General features: G+C 34.2%; 1 protein-coding gene across 5 annotated transcripts in view; it reads left to right on the forward strand.

Annotated features, from left to right (window-relative positions):
- Nucleotides 1–26351, forward strand: part of Cnksr2 (connector enhancer of kinase suppressor of Ras 2) — a 236486-nt gene that overhangs the window by 149740 nt on the left and 60395 nt on the right. For 3 of the 5 annotated variants that reach the window (XM_052729013.1, XM_052729167.1, XM_052729301.1), the window contains 2 exons: nucleotides 12958–13047; nucleotides 14598–14812. In XM_052729013.1, the coding sequence (XP_052584973.1) occupies nucleotides 12958–13047; nucleotides 14598–14812 (305 nt within the window). The remainder of the gene's footprint in view (nucleotides 1–12957; nucleotides 13048–14597; nucleotides 14813–26351) is intronic. The other 2 variants (XM_052729087.1, XM_052729227.1) reach the window with 1 other exon arrangement.

Genomic DNA, 26351 nt, shown 5'->3' on the forward strand with positions numbered 1-26351 from the left:
AAATAACTGGTACTTCTCAAGACCTAGGCCTGAGATACTGAGAGTTTCTGTAAATCTTTAAGTCAAAACCTCAAAGCTTCAAATACAGAGTACCTCATATTTTGCTATGTAACCAATGAAAACTTCTTTATTTGACCCCTCATGCAGTCCCACTACATGAACATACCAAGTATAACACTATGGGGGGAAATTCTCTATCCTTCTGGAATATATTATAGAACAAGCTAAAGTACAAAAAGTTCACATTTCATATTTTTCAACAAATGATGATAGTTTAACTTACTAGCTCATGAGTGGTACCTCAGATACACTATATATGTCCTTTATACTTAGAACATTCAATTTAGTTCTTAGTCATAAATACTCTCATTTTCCAATATGTAAATTAAGCCACCATTACTCTCCTAATAACTTTCTACATTGCCTCTTTACTCAAGGAATGTTTACAGTTAATATTAGACTTTAGGCTGAATGGGATGGCATCCACCTGTAATTCCAACAGCCTAGAGGTTGAGGCACGATTACTGTGAGTTCAAGGTCAGCCTGGACTAAAGAGGGAGTTGTGGGTAAGCCTAGAGTACTAGGAAAACCCTCTCTCAAACAAAGCAGAATATTAAAAAGCTTCTGTAGTATCTTGAGACTCTTAAGAGACATGACACAATCCATAGCACAGAGACATACTTTTGGTTGAATATCTCTTCGTACATTTGTATTTTAAAGTATCGTATATGTATATATGAAAATACGGAGCTCACTTGAAAATACCATGTGTTTTACTTTTCTCCTTGCTGCAACAAAACAGCTGACAAAAGCAACTGGAGGAAGAAAGGATTTGTTTTGGCTCACAGCCAGTTCAGTTTGTCACGAAGGGAAAGTCATGATGGCAGAAACATGAGGCAGCTGGTCACATTGCACTCACAGTCAGGAAGCAGACGTCAATGCTGATGCTCAGCTCACTTTCTCCTTTTCCTTCATTCTGGTATCCTAGCCCATGAAATGGTACCACCACATTTAGGGTAGATCTCCCCACCTCAATTAACCTAATCAAGATGTTCCTTACAAACAGGCCCAGAACTTTGTCTCTTAGATGATTGTAGATCCTGTTTATGTCTTAGCTTATACATTGTTTTATATATATTCACACAACAATAAGCATGCCTTTACATAGACATGACCCTGACAGTTTTTAAAAGCTTACTGTATTGTGGGTAAGGAACAACGATATGGCTTATCAATTTAAACCAGGATAAAAGTGGTTTCATTTTACTAACAATATAAACAAAAATAATTTCAGATTATTTGCAAAAGTATATACTATTTAAAAAAACAATCTAGATTGGGGCTTACTATTATTCTCTGTAGTGTCAGCTATGTCCCTGGATCCTGTCTATCACCTAACTACTCCAGAATGACTCTTTAAATACTACTTTATGCCTCACTTTTCTCATTTATTAAATGAAGGTGATTTCTGCCTCATAGAGTTTTTGTGAGAGTTTTATGACAATGCACTGTAATTGCCCCAGTACCCAGTATATTAGATATTAATTTTCATTATTGTCATTACGAAATGAAAGAAAAATAGAATTAAATCACTTTAACAATTTGGTTTTATCTTCTCAGACTTCAGATGCAAAGATTCAATTTAATAAAAATTAGTTGTTTGGCAACTTTTCAGAGCAGAAATATTTACCACCAGCTTCCTCTACTGTGCATTCCTTGTCCCTTCTATTTCCTTACAGTACACTTTTAGGTATGCAAAGTTGGCTGAAACCCTTTGTGGCCACAAGTAGTCAGATTTTGTAGGAAAAGAAAGAAAACAATTTAAATTATCTCAAGAACCATGTAAGTTGGGAAATGGTAACCTAAACATTTTCTGGTTGGTTCAAAGTCCAGCACCTCAACAAAAGCATACAAATGAATGTGCATAGTATTTTGGACATTATTCTCATAAATGTTTTATGTACATATTGTGCATTGAGTAAACTTAGTGTCTAGAATATTATACCTAGACATTTCAACTTCACTGATAAAAGGAAATCAAATACTTTCTCTCTTGTAGTCACCTAAATAGTAAATGGCTATAATGACCTATTGTGACATGGTGAAGGGCCAAGTTCTACTACTGGGAAATAAGAATGGTATCTGTACATTTCAAAGTTTGTTATCATACTTACTGCATTACCTTTCCTTTTGTCTTAAAAATTCTTTTTTGAAGAAGTCAAATTATAATTAATAGCATTTTCAAACATTTCCTAAAGGTTTAAATACACATAATACATTCATATTTCTTTTATTTCATAATAGATGGCTGCTCTCTTTCTTGTCGCTTTTCATTATAAATAACTTCCTTCAAAGCTAAAAATCAGGTTTAATTCATTAGCTATCCGAGAGAGAAAAGAAAATATTGTACTATCCACAGGATATGTCTATATCAAAGTAAGACGTACTGTTCCCAAAGAAGTAATCATAGAATTTAATGAAGCAGAAATATGAAATGTATACTATGCTCACGGGAATTATTATTCTTTTAGACTTTTAAAAAATTGTAAATACTTTACGTTGGTTAGCTTCACAGAATAGATTTTTAGCACCAAGCTAATGATGATTAGGGGCCATGTAACTGATGGATAAAAATAGAAAAGTCTGTTCCTACTATGAGAATTAAAGTAATCATCTAGGGAAGGCTCTCTTTTTCAATTTGTATAACTTTACTGATGGAAGTAGAAACACATTAGTTTTTTGTTTTTGTTTTTTAATTTTTTTCATTTTACATACCAACCACTGTTCCCCCTCCCTCCCCTTCTCCCATTTACCCCCCATTCACTCATCGTAGGGAGTAAGGCCTCCCTTGGGTAGTCAATATGGGCTGGCATACCAAGTTGGGGCAGGACTAAGTCCCTCCCCCCTGCATCAAGGCTAAGGCATACATGAAACACAGTTTTAAAGTCAGGTGGACTTGATTTGGTGTCAAAACTTGGCTAGACTTGAACTTGAGCTTAATCGAGACTACACTTATACCTCACAGTTTTACCTGGAAAAAGAGTGACAGTACTATTACTACTATATCTATCAGAACTAAACAATAATAAACATATATCAATCACTTAGCACAATGTTTATCTCATAGGATATTCTTAAGAAATAGTACCTAAATGGCATAGTAAGTGGTTGCTGCTCCTAAATAAAATGTACTAAAGAATTTCAACTGCTTTTGAATCATATTAGCACTTAATGCCCTTCCTGTTACAGGACCTAATAAATGAAGGATTAAAAAAATAAATGTATACCTTCATGTTCAGTCTCTCTACTGAAGCAATAACCAACTATTTAAGTTATAGCAGCTAAAAGAAATATAAACATAACATTTTAGCTAATATTGATGTAGTATTGTAAAAGGAAAGGGAAGAACATGTAAACAACTAATAATGCTGCAAAGTATGTTTATTCAAGTCTTAAACTCCACTAGAGAAAACATCAGGTTATATTCTGGGTCAATTTCAGAAATCTGACTCTGAACTCATACCTTCTTAAAGTTTTAGACAAGATAAAAGCATAAAATGATGTGGAAAATAAATAAAAACATTGGAAACTCTTAAAGAAATGGGCCCTTGGAAGAAAGTTTTTTTCTGAAAGAATTCAAGGAAATAGCTATTAGATAAAATAGTAAAGAAAGGCAAACTTTTAATGCTCCAGAGCATTAATATATAGAGAAAATGTAAAGATTGCTGTGTCAGATTGGTTGTTTCATTCTTTTATCAGAAGAATAACAACCTCTACATGACTATCAGTTCAGTCAAATTGTGTGGTCCAGATGAAATGGTTCTCCCTGTACAGACAGAATGGAAAAGCCAAGAATAGAAAGTAACTTAACAATGCTCATCTGGAAACAGTCAGACCCATCAGAGGACATTTGGTAATTTCTTTTCTTTCTTCTTTTTTTTTTAATGGCTGGAGAGACATCCATGGGTGCTGGGAACCAAACTCTTATATTTTTGGTTGTGAGCCTAGCCTTTAATGGCTGAGCCATCTCTCCAGCCCATTTGGTAATTTCTTAACTTTTTTTTGGTTTTGCAATAATGACAGAATAAAGAATGCAGGGTCTTTTTTCGAATGCCATATTTTTATTAATTAATTTTTTCATTTATTTTACATCCCAATCACAGTTTCCCTTCCCTCTTCTTTTACCATTCCCTCCCCCTACCTCACCTCTACCCTCCCCCATCCACTCCTCCATCTTCATTCAGAAAGGGGCAGGCCTTCCATTGACATCAACAAAGGATGGCAGGATGCAGGTTTTTAGTGGTACCCAGTGGGTCAAGCAGAAAATAAGATTGCTACTCTGTATCCCTGCAATGCACCAGTGTCCAAATGTAAAGAATGTCCAGAATACTGTTGGTGAGAAACCTTGACTACCCTAAGAACCAATTTACAGAAACAGATACTAGAAAAATCAAAGTTAGAGACCTTATATAATACAGAGATCATTGTCTTGTTTTTTAGTTAAAAGAACCTTGGGAATTATCCCTCTGAAAATATATACCTACATTTATTCATGATTAGCATATTCTCTGAGCAAAAATAGTATGTGATTGTAACTGTCTGTAATTATCTATTCTGGCCTACAGATAAACACACTAACCATGACATCCTCTGGAGCAAGATATGATACATTATTTCCCTGGTTGAATTTAGAATGCGTTTTCTCCCATTGAAAATGTAGCAAGCAGCAGTTGCTAACATATTAGATAGAGCTGTTAGTATTAGCTTTCAAATCACAAATGTGAACTAAGTAATTAACATTTTCTTGAGTATTTTCTATAGATCTCTGGTTTTGAAAGTCCATGAAAGGAAAGTTATGTGGTTAAATAAGACTAGGGTACTGGCATATTATATACCCCTCTTATAGATTAGTGAACGCAAACTGCTTTGAATGTCTTCTTGCAGTTGAATTATATCCAGTGTTTCCCTAATGTATTTGTACATCAGGTCTTTGTTTCTTTGGGTCACAAAATAGTATTAACTTTCCAGTGGAACAAATACTTAATGGGACACATTTGGGAAATTCTGGAAGACTTGAAATCAACATAAACACCCCAAATCGCTGGTATCAATGACGGAAATTTCTTTGTGTTTTAAGATCCAGACATCTAGAAAAGGTGCAGCCTGTCCCACACTTGGTTTGTTAGATATGTTCATTCATTTTTATCTTGCAGAAAAATCAGATAGAGTCTATTTATAGAATAAATTTAGATAAAATTCCAAAGTAAAAATACTAAATAGATCACCGCATGGTTTTCTATAATCTGTACTTGCAGAATTACTGATATCATTGCAAAATGTTTTTTTCTAGAATTCATGGAAGAAAATAGATCCCTGAAAATAGAAAATAGCAAGTGTTGTGTTTAATATTTTTCAAGAGCAGGTGGCTAAAAGTCATATCATGCTTATGGCAATAAGTATCATATACATTACTGCAAACAATTGAAACAATGTTCGACCAATTAAAAGTGTCAATGTGACAACCTGCCATTGTTTTATGGGTACCACATTCTAATTCCAGTGTACTCTCTGTTGTTCTAAGACAAAGAACTTCAAGCACAGAGTTTTATTCACAATGTATGCTCTAATTCTTGATTAGTTCTTCATATAACCTTCACAGTATTTGTAAGAGTTCACTGTAAAGACACTTAAACAAAAACTACAGAAATCATACATGTTAGCAAATTGTTTTAGAAGGAACACAAATTGGATTTTTTGCATTTGTGGTCTTCAGTGATCCATCACTGAAGCATTTTGATTGACCAAATTGTAAAATTGTTATAGGATGTCATTTGTTTTTAAATGGTAATCTTAAAAGGTAATCTTTTCACTTTTCATAAGGAAATGTTACTGACTTCTGGATATTGGTAGTTTTCAATATGTTGTTTCACTAAGATTTTTTAATTGCTTTAATTTGTAGTTAAGTGTGTACATTTAAACTAATAATGTTCCATGTCCATGCAATCTTTCTTGTTCAAGTCTGTATTAAAGCTGAGTGTAGCAAAAGGCCAGTGTATTTTTATCAAACCTTGCTTTATGCCCTCTACAATATTCAAAGGAGGGCCCAGAATTCTTCTGCCACACAGTAATCCTTCCTCGTTCCTTCAACAACTCTCATGTGATTGTCACTGGACAGCAGCAAAATTTAAGATAAGAAATACTGACTTCTCAAAGTCATTTAACTATATGACAAACTCATTAACTCTACACACACACACAACACATACAACACACATATCCCTTCTCTTGCTAGAATTACTTTCATGAAAAGGTGACTTGATTAAAAATAGCCTAGTAATCAAGCATTGAAATGACTATATGATTGTTTCCCACTGGCTCCTTCACCTCCATCACTCCTCATTTAAAGTATAGATCACTTTTATAAAGCAGTAGGAAAAACACAAACAAGATGTGACTTAGGTTTTTTCTCTTTTAATTTCATTTATTCTTCTCTCATACAATACATCTGGACCGCATCCTCTCCTCCTTCCTTTCCTCCCAGCCCCACCCTCCTCCCCTCTCCCCCAGAGCCAGTGCTCCTCCATTTCCCCTCAGAAAAGAGCAGGCCTCCCAGGGATATCAACCAAATACAGCATAATGAGATGTGACTTATTTTTTAGAAAAGATATTTCAATTGCTTTTTGTTTCTCACTAGTGAAACTGAAAATATATAAAGTTAGTAACAAATTCAAAGTTTATATTGGATTTTTATTATTTATAATTGTTACTATAAACTATTCTTAAATAAGCAGCCCTTTAAAATACATACAACACGATTTTTCCCAAAGTCTTGCACCTAAAAACAAGAATTTTAAATGTAACACTAAAGATTAAAGCACTCACTCTTACTTATTTTATTAGATCCAGATACATTTTCATTCTCCTTCAAAAAAAAATTACTGACTTTCCATTTAATTCAGTTTTCCTTCCTCTTCAAATGTGTCTTTCTCTACCTTAAATAACCCCAGGATGTTTTCCTAGAGATACATTCAACCATCTGAAAGTAATTTTCGTGTCTGGTATGTGAGGGGTTTGATGGGTTTATATAGCAAGCTTATAGCATAAGCATTCCTTACCATACTCATTTTCATCAAATTATTAGCTAAAATATTTAGAACAGATGTGTATATATGTAGCTTTCAGACTCTAGAGAAAAAAAAACTTTCCTGTGAGAATTAAATAGTATGTCAGACTTTTGGAGAGTTTCTCTGCAGGTCTTTTTTTTTTTTTAACCTTTGCCAGCTATGAAAGGAATATTGTCCACAGGTGCTATTTATTATCCTGAAACCTAATGATTTGTGCATGAAGGGAGGGAAGGAATGACAAAGTTGGAAAAGGAAGCATTTCCCTAGTTTTTCAACGGACATGCTACCCATGGAAATGTTTTTAAAAGATAAATCTGGAAATAGGACTTGTAGTTCTGACTTGACTACCAAGCAGCTTTGTAAAGCTCAATTTGGCTTTTCTTTTTTAATAATAAAATAGTTAAGAGCACTTCTGTTATTCCAGAGGATCTGAGTTCTGTTCCCAGCACCAATGTGCAATGCTCACTACCACCTGTATCTCAAGTTCCAGGAGGTCCAAAACCCTCTTCCCACTTCCGTGGGCAAACATACATACATACATACATATATGTGTGTGTGTGTGTGTGTGTGTGTGTGTGTGTGTGTGTGTGTGTGTGTGTATGCATGCCAGACTCTCACACAGACACACAAGTAAAAAATTTTTAAAAGTGTTGCAATTGTAGTGGGTGGGCTGGAGTGATATAATACCTTGGGTGGATGGGAAAGACAAGAAGAGGAATAAAACTATGAAAATACAAAAACTAAGATGAGCTTTAGATCTTTGATGGTCCAGTGCATGAAGAAAACCCTTGTTTTTTAACAAGCTGTTGTTGCATTTAAGGCACTATTCAGAGTATGGCGATACCACAAGTAAAGACAAGCACACCACAGCCGAGAAGTATATTTTCTGTCATGAAATTTATATTTAATTTCCCTAAAAGGAAGACATAAACCATGCAACTAAATTAATACTTACTTGAACAAAATTGGTATATCATGAAGAGCAAGGAGAAGAAATGAACAGGGATTATGTCACGGAAGAAATAGGTGTCTTTGCTTACCTCTGAATGATATATGTGAATTTAGAGAGACCAGAGTAAATACAGAGAGGGACAAAGTCCTGGTGGGAAGTGTAGAAGGCATTTCAAAGAAAGAATAATCCATCACCAATGCTGCAGACACATCAGAAAAGTCAAGTGGTCTGACCTGAGTTCAGTTTAGCAATGTGGAGTTCTAGTGACCTTGGTAGTAGATGTTTTGGTGGAGTAGGAAGGCAAAGGAAGCGTTCAAGAGAGGATATGGAGAAGAATTGGAGGTTGGTCATCTAAAGCAGCTTTCTGATGGGAATTTTTATGAAGTAGAGAAAGGGAACAAAGTGATGGCTTGGTAGATTAATAGGGTGAAAAGGGTTACCTTAAGACATACTCTTTAATGCCTTTAAGGTGAGAGGAAATAAGATCAAACAAGCAATCTGATCATTTGTTATTTCCTCATTGTCTGGCATCCTTTCACTCTAGGACTCAACAAACAAAAATTTTATGAATGCCATCTCTGAACCTGCAAAGGGCAGTCATAACAAAGATATGTAAGATCTGGTTCCTGTGAGAAAAAAGAGAAACTTAAGTGGACAGCAACAGCACAGTATACAGTATAATAAGCATTGTATATCCACCAAAGGTATCAGGAATGATGCTAAGGGGACACAACAGATTGAGCAGATAATTCTGTCAAATGGCAGTCTAGTATTTCTAATGTCACCTAATAAAGACATTTGTTTATAAGCAATTATATGCACTAGTTTTAAAGAGGCAATTATCTCTTTAGATAGTAATTTATGTCAAAATACAGTAAATAATTTAGATACATCATTATAAAGTACTCTATAGTTATCTATAGTCTTAATATTAGAAAATCATTTCCCTTTTTGGGGGGTTTGCAGTTAAATATAGTTCATATCTTTAAAGGCTACTTGCCATTAATTTTGAAATAATAATCAAACCCAAAAAATAATTACTCACATTTATTAGAATACAATAAAAAAATGCAACCTCAGCTACTATAATGATTCCAGTTAGAAAGCTCCAGATGTGCAGCAGATATAAACACCCTAATAACAAAACAATGGTTAGACTATAAAGTATTAGCACGGAAGTATGACAGAGCTCCTGGATAAGATTCAAAGTGAAATCCAAACGTAACAGATGCCTTATGCTTTCAGAAATCAAAATTTATTCTAAGAAGTAGTTGGTAACAAAAAAATGTTAGAGGAGCTGTAGTTCTCATTTTTCTTGACTACAGTTTTGGTTGTAATTTTTCTTGTGAAATAATACCACTAACTGCAACCTCAAAAATTAATGCATTGCTATGTAAAGATAGTACATTTTCCACAGTATTTTTCATAGATTTATAAACATTTATGTAATGATGGATCAAATGTCATTTAATTTTTTTGAATCAATGTTTCTGTTGAATTCTGACGTGTACAAACTTAAGATACATGTATAAATCACAGTATATATTTAAGTACACTAAAATGCTTGCAATATTTTTGGTTTTTGGAGTTTCACTAACACTATAATACCAAAATATAATTTAACATTTGAACTTTACTGAATCATGAATCACTGAATCATGAACCACTGAATCATAAAACTAAATCTGTTTCGGTATTTTAACAGAGGATGACATTTTAAAGTAACATTGAGGCTGGGCTGTGGTGGCACACACCTTTAATCTCAGCACTCAGGGTAAAGATCTCTGAGTTTGAGATCAGCCAGGTCTACAGAGAGAGTTCTGGGACAGCCAGGGCTACACACAGAAACACTGTCTCAAAAAACCAAACAAACAAAGTAATACTGACAAGCAAAATTATTTATTTTACCTAAGCCAATGATCTACCTATTTTTAATGTTTTTTTTAATTTTCACTGCTAGATTTATAATAATAGCACAACCCTGATTTCTATTGCTGTGATCAAGCACTATGACCAAAAGCAACTTGGGTAAGAAAGGGTTTATTTCAGATTACATATCTCCATCACAGTCCATCCTAAAGGGAAATCAGGGCAGGAGCTCAAGGCAGGAACCTGGATAGAAGAACAGGCCACTAAAGAAAGCTGCTTAGCCGGACGGTGGTGGCACACGCCTTTAATCCCAGCACTCAGGAGGCAGAGGCAGGTGGATCTTTGTGAGTTCAAGGCCAGCCTGGTCTACAGAGCGAGATCCAGGGAAGGCACAAAGCTACACAGAGAAACCCTGTCTCAAAAAAACCAAAAAAAAAAAAAAAAAAAAAAAAAAGCTGCTTAGTCAATGTGCTTTCTTATACACCACAGAACCACCTTTCCAGGGATGGCACCACCCACAGTGGGCTGGGCTGAACTCTTTCACATTAATCATCAAAAAAAAAAAAGGTAGGCTTGCCTACAGGCCAGTATTATGGAGATATTTTCATTTAAGATTCTCTGTTTTCAGATATGCCTAGGTTTGTGAAAGTTTGCAATAACCAACCAGCACATCTGATTTTCTCAAAAAATGAATTTTAATTTCTCTTTCTGAGCTTTTTTTTCTAAGCCACTGTATTTTCCTTCAGTTTTGTTTTAACAATGTACAGTATATTTTAGTTAAAAAATGACTCCAAGAATCATCAGTAAAAAAGTCATACAAATTTGTTCCTATGTCTACTGATACATGCATGAATCAATGAATTAACTCTGTTAGAATCTTAGATATTATCAAGATGCAATAACTACATTATGTATGTCCTATGCTATATGAGAAGTGACTCTGTTCGTCTTGTGTTGACACTTGACTCCAGAAAACTAATGCTTTTAAAACCACCACACAAGTTTTCAATACATAACTGTTTATTTGATATATAAATAAATAGTTTTTATTTATTAGATCTTTTGCTTTTCAAAAGAATTTTTGGTGGTATGTAAAGGTGCTATTAGCTGCTTTAGTTTTGGTGTACATGCTAAAGTAGAATTTATATTTAAATCTAAACTCTAAAAGAATAAGATGCGGGTATTTTGAAAATGTAACACTTATAAAATTGAAAATCGGGGGAACTGATCCATCAAGCAATGGAATAGGAATTTTTCAAAGACTTCTCACATGCTTGCCCTACCCTTGATGGGCAGAATATACTGAACTACATCATCTCACTCATTCTTTCTGTGCAAAAAGAACAGAGATAAATGACACAAGAATGTTAAAATCATATGAGACAATTTATAAAGGCAGTTGCACACCTTGAAAAGATTAAATAATACCACATTGTTGCCTCATTAATAATTTTACCATGTCTAGTTTATGCTCAGACTTTAAAACAGCCTAGCAAAATATACTAAATAAGTTATATCTGTACAGATAATTCAAAGGTATAAGGTTGGTGTATTTTTCTAAAGTAAAATTAAAGTCTCCTACAACATTTCTTAATTTTTTGGCTGGCACATAAAAATAGACATGAAATAAAAGGGTGACTTCTAGGGATGGAGAATAAGGGAGTAGGAAGATGAGAGTAATAGACAGTAAATGTGATCTAAATATTTTATCTACATGTGTAGAAATAGAGTGAAACATCTTAGTTTTCATAATTAATACATGCTAATTAACTGACAAAAATCAAATTTAATTCATGCAGTAAAGAGAGGAAAGAAGTTAACTGAAAGATTAAAAGGAAAAGGATTGCTGAGTTTGCAGTTCTGTATGAAATTTATTAGAAATACATGACGTGATACTTTGAAAGTGGTTAATGTCACAACTGGTATCCATATGGCCTTGATTTTAATCCTGATATTAGGCATTTACCAGATGTGTTTCCTTGGACACATTACTTAACAGGTCTCAGTTTCCTCATGGTAAAAAGCATAATCCTTATAAGCATAAGGATTTAATGATCCAATGCTTATAAAACTCTTAGAAAGTACATGCATACAGTTAGTGGTTATATGTACTTTTATTGTTATAATTATCTTATCATTTTTATGATCCAAGCCTGTGTAGATTTCTGGTTTTCATTGATTCAGAATTTATTAAACTACTGCCTTTTGTCAGATGTATCTTTTTTAAACTTTTAGGTGATTTGACTTTCATTGGCTATTCTGTGCTTCAGGAAATTTAAGTTGAATAAAAGAGTTGATTACTGGTCTACCAGGGTGTTATACTTAGAACGTTTGCTATGACTGATGCTTGCTCAATTAAAGTGGTGTTCAGTGAGAAAAAAACACAGAAGGAAACTGGACAAAGAAGTGAATACTTGATTCTATAAACTAGACATGCTTATTGTATCAAAGATATACATGTCTAGGTTTAAGTATAGGTCATGGAACAGAATGTCCATATTGCTAAGGCATGATAGTATCCAAATACATGGTGCTATGATTTAGGCAAAATTAAGTTAGTTTGTGACAGTATACCAGAAACAATAGGTTAATGTCCTAAAAGTAAGGTTAAAATGCAGAGGCCTGTTACTTTAGAAGGGACAAGCAAAGACATAGATAAGTGGACATTAGGGAATAACACTGAAATCCATTACTAAACATGAAAAGAATTATGGAAACAGTGATCTCCTTTGTAAAATATTATATACCCTTAATATCCAGGACTCCAAAGAGAGCAAACATGGGTATTTTTTTATTATCTATAAAATTTACTTTAAACTAGTATTATCTGGACAGTTCTCAGAGGCAGTTTCACCTTCTGGCTCAAAACACACATTTTCTTCATCCACACATGTCAACCATAACGTTGCATATGAGAGTGTGTTTTGTATACTGTAGCTGAAAATCAGTATAAGGATAAGCCTACCTGGGGGAAAAAAACAATGTGATGTGAACTTTGTTCTCTGTGTTTAGGCAAGCTACGACCTATATCTATGCCAGTCGAATATAATTGGGTGGGGGACTATGAAGATCCAAATAAGATGAAGAGAGATAGTAGAAGAGGTAAGTGTTCTAGAATTTCAGTGTAGGCTGGGTTATTTTAACAATAAGCAAAATTAAATGTTCTTTAAATAGATTATTATGGCTTCAGCAGAAACTTACTCCATCATTGACTGACAGTACAACTAAATGAAGTCAGACCAGTATTTGACTCTCTTGACCCATTAGTAATAGACTTACTAGACTTTTATAAGAATGCCTTCTAAGAGATTCTAGGCAGATAATTACACAGAGAAAGATGAATATATGTTTTTAAACTCAAAGTTAATATTTTGAAAACAAGGTCAGAAGTGTGAAACTGCATAAAAGAATTCATTTCAGTTCAATAAATAGAAACAGTTTTGTCATCAGTCCCAACTAATTACCAGTGCAACTCACTTCGTTCATGAACCCTCATATGATTAAACCTCATAATGAGCATTAAAGCACATAGGTTTAAAACCAATGTATAATGGAAAGTGGGCCAGTGACTCTTAATGAAAACAATATAAAATGGGGGAACAGGGGAAAAATGCTTTGTGCTTTTTCTGTTCTGTTTGCTGTTCAGGGTTATTCTCTTACATGGGAGTGGGTTACCTTTAAGTATCTACCCAAAGTAAGTTTTTATATTCACTTAACCTGTTACTGAGGTGAGCAGCAAGAGGAGCAAGTGAAACCTTCACAGTTTACTAGACTTTAACCAAGTGTGGATATGATGGGCCCAGCTACTGATGCTGCTACTTCCATTTTCAGGAGAGAGCCATAAATTGTAGATGGACAACAAAATCAAAGCTGTTCCTAGAAACTAAGCTTCCTTTATGGTTTGGTTGACCCGTTTACTTATCATTTCTATCCAGTGAACTGTAAAACATCCACAGACCACTTGGACAAGCAAGCATAAATGTCTGCTTCATTAAAAAGTCTCCTTAACATTTGTTCTGTAGAGTGAGCATTTCAAAAATGTTGAGAAGTTCAAGGACAATGTCAAATTCTTTACATACATGTATTAATTCCATTTTCTAAGCTTCAGTGTCTAATCTCATTAGTTTTATTGTATAAATCAAGAAAAATTAAAAATACTTATCCTATGCCATCTCTTAAGTTATTCTTTGGGACTTCTTATAATAGTGACACCCTGTGGGAAATTTTTATGTTAACTACTAAATGCTGACTACTAATTTCAAGAAAGACTGTTATGAACTAAGTTCATAATGTGGGCTTTAACTTCTCCAAAAATATTACCTAAAATATTGGAGGCAGTTGTTTGTCATCAAGGTTTAGGAGAATTTTCATGCAGAACTTGCTACAATTTGTAAGTTCTACCCATACAGAGCTTAAAATTTAAGTTCTGCAGGTGTTTTTGATGTAGTTACTCCAGAGTAAAAACCAGAAGAAATATTATGTCTTATTGTCCTAGGGTATCAAATAATTAAGTCCTACTGTGTTGTCACTACATGTATTGTAAGTTAAATCAATTTAAAGTAATGAAATGAAATCTTAGAGCACAATTTGGAAAGAATGGTACATTTCAGATATTTGCATATTTATATCAGTGTATTTCTCTTTTTATGTAGAAAACTCTCTCCTTCGATATATGAGCAATGAAAAAATTGCTCAAGAAGAATACATGTTTCAGAGAAACAGCAAAAAAGACACAGGGAAGAAGTCAAAAAAGAAGGGTGATAAGAGTAATAGCCCAACTCACTACTCGTTACTACCTAGTTTGCAAATGGATGCATTGAGACAGGACATCATGGGCACACCAGTGCCAGAAACCACACTGTACCATGTAAGTAAACTCAAAACGTCTTTCATACGGTCTTTCTTGAAAGGCAAATTACTTTTGTTGATGAAATCCAGATTTTTTTTTCCCATTGCAAGATTTTTATAAAAGACTCTAACATTAGAAATTGACCTTGAAATTATTATGGATTGATTTGTTTTACAACTCATTTGATCAATGTATTCCTATTTCCTAGCAACCTCTATTTTAGTGAAATAACTTAATAGGAGTAATATTGATAGAGAACAGTAATTAGGTAATTACTCATCTGTATGTTAATACACAGTACTTGGGCAGAATATAGATAGAATGTTTAATATTTAATAATTCTACTTAAAAAGGGGCATCCACTATGTGCTAGTAAAACTAGGAAGACACCGAACATCATTGGGGCTGGGGGGATGGTCCAGTTGGAATGTGTTTGCTGCACAAGTGTGAGAACCAAGTTCAGATTTCCAGCACACATGTAAAGTTAGGCATAGTGGCACTTGTAACCACATAGTCCTGTAATCTTCATACCGGGGAACTAGAGACAGAATACTCAGAACTCACTGCTTAGCCAACACAGCTGAAACAGTTGTTCCATGTTCAGTGGTGACCTCTCAAAAGTAAGGTGAAGAGGCTACAAAGATATCTCAGTGTTTAAGAGCACTAACTACTCTTCCAGAGGATGAGGGTTAAATTCCCAGCACCCACATGGAGGCTAACAACCTTCTGTAACCCCAGTTCAAGGATTTTCAACACTGTCTTCTGTCCTCTGCAGGCACTGCATGCACATACATGATTCACAGATATATGAGCACACATAGCACCAAGCACATACATACATACATACATACATACATACATACATACATACATACATACATAAATAAATGTTTAAAAATATGGTGGATGGGAAGTGGTAGAAAAACATTCAAAGTCAACCTTTGGCTTCCACATGTGTGCACACACACACACAAATGTGCATGTGAAAGCACAGCATTGTATGGGGGAAATATGCTGAGATTTCCAATTTAATTTATGTATGGGAGTATACAAAAAGTGTAGAAACAAGAAAAGTTACCTTAGTCTTCAGGGAAAATAAGAAAAAGCTTCATCATGGGCAGCAGTTGAGCCAAGAGTGAAAAAATGGGTAGTGATAGTTTAATGAGAATGCAAATGCTGATGATCACAAATGTGTGATATGACATGTTCCCGGGATTCCATGAGGTTCAGAATTGCTACTTTGTTAAAAAAAAAAAAAAAACAAAAACTGTAGGTCATTATATGAGGAAGAGTCAATACATATATGTACAAATGTAGGCAGGGTTAGAGTTTTGTAATGGAGTTTTGAGACTCCTATAGTAATAAAGAGCTTATTTGGGGCTGAAAATGTATGATCACATTGGCATGTAATAGTTTTCTAATGAAAGCGCATCATTTGAAAGGTCAAAGGCAGGGCCATTAAATCCATCCCAGATGGATTATGAGAAACCAGAGTAAAATAGCCATGTGGAAGATGAAAATCTTGTTAGTCATAACATTCCCTTAAACTTCCAACATGTTTCATGCTACTTAGGCTAAATAGAGTTTGTTTTAACAATAGAACTGTAGCTTCCACTCCACTTAACCATTGAAAATAGACTAAATGGGACTGGGAGAAAGCTAAGTCACTAAAGTGACTGTCATTCTACAGTAGGGACCAGAGTTCAGATCCCTAGCATATCATAAAAAGTCAAGCATGGTGATACACACCTATAACCCCAGCACAGGGGAGCCATAGAGACAGAAAGATCTCCTTGGCTTGCTAGACAGGTAGTCTAGCCTAATTGGTAAACTTAAATATCAGTAAGAACCCTTGCCTCAAAAAAAGGGTAGAGGATGATAGAAGAAGACATCCAAAGTGAATCTCTGGCTTCCACAGATATCCACACATGTATATAACCATGTAAATGCCCATGTTCAAGTGCACACATGTGAACATGCACATACGTGAAAAAAGATGAGATCCTTAATTAGTAGTTGGAGAAATGGAACTTAATGCTCAAATGATCAAATCTACCATATTGTTAAAACAGTATACCATCTAAGTATATAAGATATGAAAGAGTTAAGAACTTTTTACTTGAACTGTTTCTCAGAGTTCTATCTTAAATTATCTTTCCTATTCTCATAAAACTAGATTAGAAAAAATATTTTTCTTTATGTGGATTAGAGCTTCATTAGCTTCAGTTCCCACCTTCCCTTTCTCTGGGTCCATATTCCCTTGTCTCTTCCTCTACAGGAGACTAAAATGTCCCATCCAAACCCATGAAATAGCTGACAAATCTTATTCTTTCCAGCAACATCTGAAGGGAACCTAAAAACAGCATTCTTTGATAAGCTGTGAGTGGGGCTACTTTTGCTATCATCACAACTCAGAAAAGCCATCTAATCACTGAACTTGGAGTCTGGTTCCAATTATAAGTAACAGCCTGAACAAAGATCTCAGGATGAGAGACAGGCAGCCTGTTCAAGAGCAAAAATTGGTAGTTAAGAGATGAAGCTGGAGAGGGAACAAGAGGCCACTTTGATTCAGAGTACATTAGCTGGTAGAGAGTTTGGATTTAGCCTTAGAAGAGTGGTAATCGATCGAACACATTTATATATACAGTGTGTTCCATTCTGTCGTGCATGTACAGACTTGTGTCTACTAGAGAAAGAAAATAGAGAATGGGTCTGGGAATGTTTGAATTATTGAAGAAGGGAAGGCAATAAAAGGTAAGTCAAACTGCTAAGAATATTGTGTATTTATTACCTAGGAGTAGAAATTGTTGCCACTTTTCCAGAGATCATTCATTGTTTTTTGAAGAAGATAAAAACCTGGTTGTGGAACTTCATTTCTAGAGGATCATTTAAAAATGAAAGAATTTTTCTTTATGCAATAGTTTCTTCAAAATGCAAGGTCAATATCAATATGTAACTTAATCACGTTCATGATAAAATGGTTTATAGGCTTTTGTTTTTGTTGTTGTTTGTTTCTGTTTTATGGAGACACAGTATGAACATGTAGCAGTCCCCTGGCCATAACCTCCAGAGAACTAGATTACAAGAGAAAGCCACCACATATATTTTTGGTTTTCCCTTTGAATGAGTTACCTATTAGTACCCCTGTTGCCACATTTTAGGTCATAACAAACTGATATATTTATAACTGAACTGGTTAGATTAGAGAATAAAAATACTTTATGAACCTAAAAGGTTTACAAATTCAGCCTTAGAATATAGTACAGACATCCATTTTCTTGTTCCTACTAATCACAATTCTTTCCCCTCCAAAAAAAAAAAAAACTGGGCAAAATACATTAACTCACCTGCATAAAATGCTGAAAGGTGAGAAGGCTAGGGACCTCCAAACATTAAAGTGCAACCTAGTGCTACATTCTCAGTATGTTTTTTCTTGACTACTCTGTAAACTGGCCCTGATTCCGGAACCCTGGCCTGTTCATGTTCTAGCCTGCTTCTTTGTAGCTTTGATACACTGACCAAAAGTCACTTGGGAAGGAGAAGGTTTATTGTAGCTTACAGGTAATAGTCCATCATCAAGGGAAGCCAAAACAAGAAGTGTAGCAGAGCCCATGAAAGAATGTTTCTAACTGGCTTGCTTCATCTTGCTCAATGTGGGCTTTCCCAGGCCCACATTCCTAAGGATAATAATGGCTGGGCCCTCCTACATCAATTAGCAATCAAGAAAATGCCTCAGAGACATGGTCACCATCCAAATTGATGGTGGCAATTCTTCAGTTGAGTTTTCTCTTCCTAGGTGACCAGATTTGTATAAAGTTGACAGTTGACTCTGTTATACCTAGAAAGCTTATGGAAACAAAAAAAATATGGTGATTTTTTTCTCATTAACCAATTGGCCAGGAAAGAGGTAGTCTAATAGGATACAAACCCTTTCAACAATGCCTATCTGTTGTAACAGCAAAAAGCAAAAGAAAAAAGTCATACTTTCATCCTCTACCACAACAGTAAAATCACTTAATTACAAAGAGTACATGGCAATATTGCATGTAAATGCACCAAATAAATTGAGATCCAAAATATAATAATGAAAAAAGATCAGAAAAGGAGAAGTTCATAAATCTACAATTATGGTTGGGGACTTCAAATCCCTCTCTTAGTAATTTATGGAATCATTAAACATGTCAGCAAGAATATAAATGTACAGAATGACTGTATGGAATTGGATCTAATACTGTGCTGCATGGTTTTATGTCAACTTGACACAAGCTAAAGTCATCTGAGAGGAGGGAACCTCAATTAAGAAAACACCTTCATAAGATCAGCCTGTAAGGAGGCCTGTAGGGCACTTTCTTAATTAGTGATTGATGTGGGAGGGCCAAGCTCATTGGGGGGGGGGTGCCATCCTTGGCCTGATGGTCCAGAGTGCTATAAGAAAGCAGGCTGAGCAAGCCATGGGGAGCAAGCCATGGGGAGCAAGCCAGTTAGCAGCCCTCCTCCATGGCTTCTTTATCAGCTCCTGCCTCCAGGTTCCTGCCCCATTTGAGTTCCTGCCCTGGATTTCTTCAATAATAAATAGTGATATTGAAGTGTAAGCCAAATAAATACTTTCCTTCCCAAGTTGTTTTTGGTTGCGGTGTTTCTCACAACAATAGTAACCCTAACTAAGACAGTTACCTAACATGTTATGTATTCCTTTCAAGCATACATTGGACATTCATTGGTCCATAAAACAAATCTTAATTTTAAAAGAAAAGAAATAATGCAAACTATACACTGTTGATCATTTTATAAAAAAAGAAATCAATAACAAAAAGGAAATAAGTAAATATCCAACTACTTAGAAAACTGCATACTTCTGAATAATCCTTAGATAAAAAAGTAGTCTCAAGAAATTTAAACTGAATGAAAACAGACATATGCTTAGAGGAAAATTTGTAGCAATATATTATTTTTTCAGGCCAGGATTGTTGGTGCACACCTTTAGTCCTAGCACAAGCATGTGGAAGGCAGAAACAGGCAAATTTCTATGAATTTGAGGCCAGCCAAGGCTATATTGTGAGACCCTGTCTCAAAAAATTTTTTCTTAAATCATTACAGGAAAGAAGTGTTCATGATTTCAACTCCCACCTGAAGATTAAAATAAGAAACTAGACATAGTGTTGCATGCCTGTAATTCCATCACTTGGGAAGTACAGGCAGTAAGATTGCAAGTTCTAGACCAGCCTGGTCTGCATAGCAAGGTGCTGTCTCACCAGAAAAGCAGAAAGAAGACTTACTAAAGAGGAAGCTCAATGAAGCTAAATACAGAAAAAAATGAGGCAGTATAATCAATAGCTGTGAGATTTTTTTTCTTAATGTATTAATGGATATCTAGCAAGACTAAGGAAAGCAAAAAAGAAAAAGAAGACTCAAATTACCAAATTTAGGAATGAAAGAACATATATTACTACAGGCCTAATTGGTACTAAACAATAAAAAATTCCTAGTTAGAGTAAAATTGATCAATTTCTCAAAAAAATCACAGAGCTGACTCAAGATCAAGTATATGATCTGAATGGTTCTATAACTGTTTAAAAAATTTAATTAATCATTAAAAGATATAGATATATAGATATATAGATATGGAGAAATATTAAAATAAGAGCCAAAGCCAAATGATGTAAGTGCTTATAACCCTAACATTTGGGAAGCTGAAGCAGGAGAACCACAAGTTTGAGGTTAGCTTGGACTACATATTGAGACCCTATCTCAAAAATTTTTTATATTAATTAAATTTATGGTTAACCAATTTCACTTTATTGGTTTGTGGATTTCTTAAGTGTTGCAAGTCTGGTGAATGATACTTTGATTTAATGGAATTCCTAAGAAACGGGCTAATTTCCTAAAATGTATTAATCTTTAAGATGTATAAATATATTAAATTATACAATTCCTTTTGTTATAAGATTGAGTATCGAACAAAAAAAAGATTCACTAATACCCTCTCACTTTGAAAATGATGTCTGTTAATACTAAATAAAACAAATTATTAAAGCCAGTCTATTCATTTTCACATTTGAACAAATGTAGGTCTTATTCTGCTAGTTACTGATTAATGACTGCCAGAAAGCAAAACACAAAATCTGGTTTAATCATTAAGGGACCATATAAAACAACACAGAATAATTACATTAAGTAATTTAATAAATTTAAATTTATTAAACTTAAAACTTACTACAAATTCCTTGTTGCCCTCATTGGGGAGGGAGAACAAATTCCAAGTTGGAAACCCTTGACTTGGTTACTAAGGCCAATCCCTGCAAATTTTTTGAAGACATACTTGCCTTTAGTAGCTTTGATCCCAGAGCTTTTAAAAGCCTCTTTTTCTTTTTTATTATAGACCTATGTTTCTAATCATTATACCATCAGGAAACATCCTCAAATTTCAAGAAGCCATTTTGCTCCCATAATAACTACTCATATTACATCACTACCTTAGCCCATGTAACCAAACATCTTAAGTTTAATAAAACTAGTAAAATTACCTTACTCTCAGAACTCTGTGAAAAGTCTATTATGATTGTAGGACCAGAACTTATAGCACATTATTTTCTTCACTAAATTCTTAAATATACAGTTCACTTGACAGTTTCAATACCCTCTAATGTCACTGAAGTGGTTTGTGGTTTTCTTTGAGGAATTGATCTATTTCCCCTAAACTAAGAATTTATTATTGTTTAATATCAATTACACTCTTTTATTCCCATGTCTGCAAATTTTGAGTCTTCTTTCCTTAATTTTTAAACTTAATTATTTGCTATATATTTCTAACTGTTGCATACTTTTTAATGAACTATATTAAGGCATAATTACTGATGACTGTTACATTCTAGTTTCTTGAAAATATTTTTAATGAACATGGTTTCAAAAAACATTGGCATGGATAATGAAAACCAAACTCGGGTTCTCTGGAATATCAGCAATTACTCTAAATCTATCCTGCCCGTCTTTTTTTAGTCTTAACATCAACTCTTACTATACAGTTCAGTATGAAAGAGTTGAAAAATATGGCACATCACTCAGTGAGCTGATTACAGGTGGTGACTTTTAAAACTTTTTAAATTTATATCTGATTTTGATCTTGTGTTTTCTTAGAAAAATAGTTCTACTAAGAAAAACCTCCAGATCAAGAAAACCTCACACAATTTGTATTGTATAGTCTCGTTTGAAGTAGTTATCTTAGAAATTTTGTATAGTGTATATGGCAGAAAATATCCCAGAGTAAAATTTTTACATAAACATATTTTTACCCATTAAAGAATTAAGATAAAAGCAAGTTTTCTTGAAACAAAGTCCACTGACAGAAAAGAACTCCATGATAGTAAAGTATCTGCATTATCATCTGAAACTAAATTTAACCAGGAAAAGCTGTTTGATCTTAGACTCTTTTCCAAACAAAATCATTAAGTCACACAGGGCAGTGGTGGCACACACATTTAATCCCAGCACTCAGGAGGCAGAGCCAGGCGGATCTCTGTGAGTTCCAGGAAAGACGCAAAGCTACATAGAGAAACCCTGTCTTGAAAAAGCAAAAAAGATCATTAAGTGAATAGTCAGAAAAATTTTTCAATAATTGTGATTCAGCTATAGCATAGTTAATAAAAATCACTATATCACAATTCATTTGAGATACTAGATTTCATATATTCTCTACTAGAAGTGATTCTTCTTTATTATTCCTCTCTTCTTTTTATATATAATTTTATTTCCTTATCTTTTGATTCCAGGTATCAAGTCACTTTGTGTCCCTTTTTTTCTAGTCATTCACATCTCTTTGTCGCAAAAGACTGTCAATCCTACCCTGATTTCTCTGATATTGTATGTCAACAGTTTCTGCCAAAGAGAAATGTTAAGAGCAGTAGCTGCTGTATTTCTGCTTTGTACTCTTTAAAGACTTTCCTCCTTTGTTTCAAGAACAAGATCTATGTTAATTGTACATATACGTCAGATACCCAAAAATAACTATACCTAATATGGCTGGTGTTATAGTATTTCCATATATGGTGGAGCTGAAACAGTGTTGGGTTTTTTTAAGAACCATCTAGCTTAGGTTATTGAAACAGGTGCATATAAATCCTAAATCAGTAATTAAACTTATATGGGTGACTAATTACCTGCTATTCAGTTACAAATGACATTCAAATAAAGTTAATAGTCTATAAAATATTCTAAGAGAATCTGATTCAAATTCTTGATCTTACACATAAGAAAATTGAAGTCACTAATAGCTTAATGAAATGACAACAGTCATAGAACTGGAATAGTGATAACAGTATGGAGAATTGTAAGTCAAGTCTCCTGGTTCCTTCTAGAGTGTTGCTCCATTGGCACTGTGCATTCCATTCCTAATGAAAAAAAAATGAGTATTCTAAGTTATTACCTCAGCTGTCTATTGAAAATAGATCAAAGGGGCTAAAGTAGGGAGATAAGATAAGATAGAGTCAATCAAGTGAGAGGGCAGAGTAGCTTAAGCCTATGTGCTACAGTAAAAGTAGTGAGTGAAATTACACTCTGGATATGTTAAAGCTAAGTAGACAGGGTGTACAGACAGAGTATCTATGAGGTGTTGTAACTTACAGCCTATACCACAGAGCCCACACACTCAGGTGTTCAGTAACTGCTCGATTTGTGTTTTCAACAGGTACTGTGTGAGGAGATTAGTCAGTAGTGACCAAAGCAGATGGTTTCTGCCTTAATAGACAGTACTACAGGAGGCAAAAAATACATTGTGAGGCACTGAGCCAAGTAATTTCAGTGATTTTTTTTTAATTAATTAGGAATGGCTCTAGTGAAAAAAATTGCATAACAGTGAATGAGCTCAAAGAGATTTCTCCAGCATAAAGAATTAGTACAGATGCAGGCTCTCTTTCGAATCCATGCTTTCCTCATTCTTGTATTGGCATGGGGTTTTCCAACTGCAGATTTTATTTAACATTGCTAATAGGTTTGAGATAAAATGTGGGCTACAGTCCCATACCTGTCTACTTTGGTTGAGCCTTATGACCCTTCATACTGTAAGTTCTATCTCATTTACAAAACAGAAATAATAACTTGACCCTTCATGTTGTGATATTATAAGTGTAAACCATCCTTTCTGACCTGCAAAGCAATATGACTTTCTAAATAAATTGATGTAGCATAATTGGAGATAGGTGTTACTGATTTAAATTATCTCCACTAACGTGATATTTATTACCTTTCTGTTTTGTAGAACCCTTTCTTTCAACATAGCTATGAACTAGTATCACATGTCAGAATATATTCATGGATGAATGCCTTGTGTCATATTGTGATGTTTGTGACATTTTTCTTCTCCTTTAAATGGTTACTATGATTACATAATACTTACTTTCAAGGCAGTAGTGCATGTGGTAGTTAGGAGCCCAGAGTTGACAGACATAGGATTGATTTTTACTTTGCCCTTACTCATGTGATCCTCAGTGAGCAGTCTATGCATTCAGTGCCTCAGTTTTCTCTTCCTTCCTAGATAGTGTCAATGATAGCCTCTTTACAGTTTTTGTTGTTGTCGGTGTTTTGATTTGGGTTTTGGTAAGAATGAAAATTGATAACTTATATCAAGCTCCCAATACTGTATCTAACACAGAATTGTACAGATGCAGGCCCTCAGTAAATAATTATCATGATCTCAGAATGATGGTTTCTATTTTCCAGGAGCGGGGGTGATTCTTGTTAGCATGTATTAATCACTCCCCTTCTCCATACCCTTCTCCATACAACTGTAATAAGTAAAAGAAGATTCACATAAGATTGGATATTGCAGAAGATTCACATTCTTTCCCTACATAAGCTAGGAAATAGGTCATTCTTTTTAATAATCATTGACTGTGTCTAATCTAAGTAGTTTGAAGGGAATGTAGACTCATCATCTAAACTATCATTTCATTCTAATCTGACTCTTCATTGGTTATGTTTTCAAAGCATGAATTTTGAGTCAATGTGAATACATTTTTAGTCAATAAAAAGTCAGGTTCATGAACAGCCAAGAACTAACTTACCCCACTGAATTAAAACATCTAGTATTACTCCCCTCTGTTCCAAATTTTTTATTTCGTGTAGTACATGAGCATGGATATCACCACCAGCAACAAACCAGTTGAGTTTTATGCTGTTTCTTGCAAATAGATTTTTATGTAATATTTAGTGCTATTAGCACATACTCTATTCATATTTACACTCTTTTACTGCTGAAATATAATAATTAGATAGTAAGAGATAAAGTGTTTCACTTTCTAAAATATTTAAGACTTCAAATAATTTTGTTTATTTGTTTATTTGCAAAATTAAATATGTAGAAGCAGCTGTCATTTATCCCAAGTACTTCAAATTGTTAAGCACCTTCTTGTCTTATGTAGATGAAGGGATGCTATTGGTTTAACTAGTCACTGAAGAAATCTTGGAACTTTGTGGAAAATTACAGTGAAAGAAAGTTGCTATATTGCAACAAGAGAGTATTTTGATTGCAAATTTTTCTGTAAGTGCAGTAATTTGCAACTTGAGAAGAATTTAATAGTAGCTGAGCTTTCAAAATGCAACACAGAAACTGTCATTTTCTTCTACAATTAAAATAAGTGCTTCTGAAAATTTCAGGATAAGAATGACCCAAATTACCACCCCCCACTTCTTCATCCAAAAGACGGGAGAATGGAGTTTGAAGAGAACATCTGTGGGCAAATGAAAAACAAATGGTCTTTTCAGGCAAACGTCTGAAAAGAGATCTTTTATAGCCAAACAGAATCCTATTGCATGCATCACCATGGTTAAGAAGAGGATCAACAATACTTTCATAATGGCTTTTTATTTTAGCACATTCTATTTTTTGGATAGAATTACAATTTCAACACATCCATTCATAATTCATCATATAATTATTTGCATAAATATCTTTTGACACATTTAATGTACTTTGGTCAACCACATCTTGAATCTAATATGTTAAATGCTCTAAAACAATCTCAGTGCAAATAATGCTAAAGAAGACTAGATAAAAAAAGAATTTTCTTATGTTCCCAAAGGAATGGTCTACTAAAAAACATGTAATTCAGGAATATGTTGCACACATGGATTACTGGACAAGAGATAACTGATTTGTTGTCTACCCACTATCCAATAACCTTTTAGGTTAAAATAATCAGCTAGTTAGGATTAAATCATGGGCTCTTTACTGGTGTTTTGCTCAGTAGTTATTGACTCATGACTAGTAGTCCACTTTCTCTATATTAGGCCCCATTATAGACAAGGACAAAGCAGTGTATAAAATGGAATTCTTCTTTATTGGCAATCATATTTGGAAGGAAATCTGGGCAATAAACAAGAAATATAAGCATATTTGATATTAAATGCAAATAAGAAAAATCAAACAGTGAGTGATAGCTGCAAGAGGACTAACAATTTTATATAAAGAATGCTGAAATTATTTTAAAACTAAACATCTAAGTAATTACTTAAAGCAGGTCTAGAGTATGCCATGATAGTGTCTGGGCAAAGGAACATTGAGGTA

The sequence above is a fragment of the Peromyscus californicus genome, unplaced genomic scaffold (genome assembly GCF_007827085.1).
Source record: "Peromyscus californicus insignis strain IS unplaced genomic scaffold, ASM782708v3 Scaffold_10__1_contigs__length_136768540, whole genome shotgun sequence".
Lineage (NCBI taxonomy): Eukaryota > Metazoa > Chordata > Mammalia > Rodentia > Cricetidae > Peromyscus > Peromyscus californicus.